Source organism: Cystoisospora suis (genome assembly GCF_002600585.1).
Source record: "Cystoisospora suis strain Wien I chromosome Unknown contig_3482, whole genome shotgun sequence".
Classification (NCBI taxonomy): domain Eukaryota; phylum Apicomplexa; class Conoidasida; order Eucoccidiorida; family Sarcocystidae; genus Cystoisospora; species Cystoisospora suis.
The window spans coordinates 14267-15593 of record NW_027156277.1 but is presented as its reverse complement, the minus strand read 5'-3'; the positions used below and the strand labels follow the sequence as shown (position 1 = coordinate 15593).

General features: G+C 45.2%; 1 protein-coding gene across 1 annotated transcript; it reads right to left on the bottom strand.

Moving 5' to 3' along the window:
• Positions 1-2: 2 nt before the first annotated feature.
• Positions 3-1324, bottom strand: CSUI_006782 (uncharacterized protein; the record flags this gene model as incomplete). Its single annotated transcript, XM_068066934.1, has 1 exon — positions 3-1324. A coding segment is annotated over exon 1 (1041 nt), but the record flags the coding sequence as incomplete, so codon positions are not given.
• Between the last annotated feature and the right edge of the window lie 3 nt (positions 1325-1327).

The following is a 1327-nucleotide window of genomic DNA, read 5'->3' as shown; positions in this document are numbered from 1 at the left end:
ACATCCAGGAGAAGAAAGCGACGAAGATGAAGAAAGAGAATCCGTCTTCTCTCCGTCTTCATCGTGGGGAGAAGCAGTAGGAGAGAGAGTAAGAGATGAATGGAGATCCGATTCTTGTCGAAGGGAAGAAGAAGTTACTGTTGGAAGAGAAGAAGAAGAAGAAGGAGAAGAAGAAGATTTGGGTTGGAGACAAGAGAATAAGCTATTGCGAGCGACGGCTACTGGGGAAGATGGAGAAGAAGAAGAAGGATTCTTCTCGTCACACTGTTGGACGTGAGAGGATGAAGAAGAAGAAGACTCAGTCGTCCGTGCTTTCTTTCTCTCCTCCTCCTCCTCTTCTTCTTCTTCTTCGCTTGAACTACTTGCAGTGACACTTTCATCGTCACTCTCCATCCATGCAAATCTCCTTCTCTTCTTCGGTTTTCCCTTCTCTCCTTCTTCTTTTCCTCCTGCTGCGTGCTCTGCACTTGAAGAAGAAGAGAGATCTCCATTGAGAAGAGATTTCTTTCTCTCGTTCTCCTCTTCTTCGTCATCTGCCTGAAGAAGGCGCAATTCTTCTTCGGTCAATTGAGCTATAATTTCTTCTTCTTCCTCTTCTCCTCCATTCACACCGTTCTTCAGAGATCCTATCCTACTACTCCTGCTGCTACTAGTACCATGACTACCTCCAGGTGTATGTACACCTCGAACGCCACCCCCGCTGCCACTTCCTTCTTCTTTAGCCTCTGGAGAAGAATTCTTTCTATCTTGAACGTGAGAAGATGGATTAGATGAAGAGGAGGAAGAAGACACAACTCCGTCTTCTTCCCCTCCTTCTCTGTAAGCCCCACTTCTTCCTTCCTTTCTTGACACCTCTGCATGCGATGAGGAAGAGGACGAGCAGGCAGACTCATCACATTTCTCTTCTTGATTTAACTCTAACTTCCATTTCTTTATCGCTTCTCTTGAAGAAGAAGAAGAAGCACTAGTAGGAATAGAAGAAGTAGTGCTGCACTCCAAGCCTCCCTTCCGCCGCCGCGCCCCACCCCGACCTCCTAGTAGCATAGTGAAGGAAAGATGAAGAGCAAGGGAAAGAAGAGAAGAAGAAACTCTCCAACTGTCCCTCTTTCCTTAAGAGGAGAAAAAAGAAAAGAAGAGCGACGGATCAAAAGAAGAGAAAGAACGGCAAGGGAGACAGTAGATGAAGAATAGAAGGAAAAGGAAAGAAAAGAGAAGAAGAATAGCTCTTCTCGCTCATATGAAGAGAATTAGATCTAAGCTGTCTTGTTAAAATCTTTCCCCTTGTTTCTCGTCCCTCTCCTTTCTTTCTTTTTTCTTTCTCTCTCTC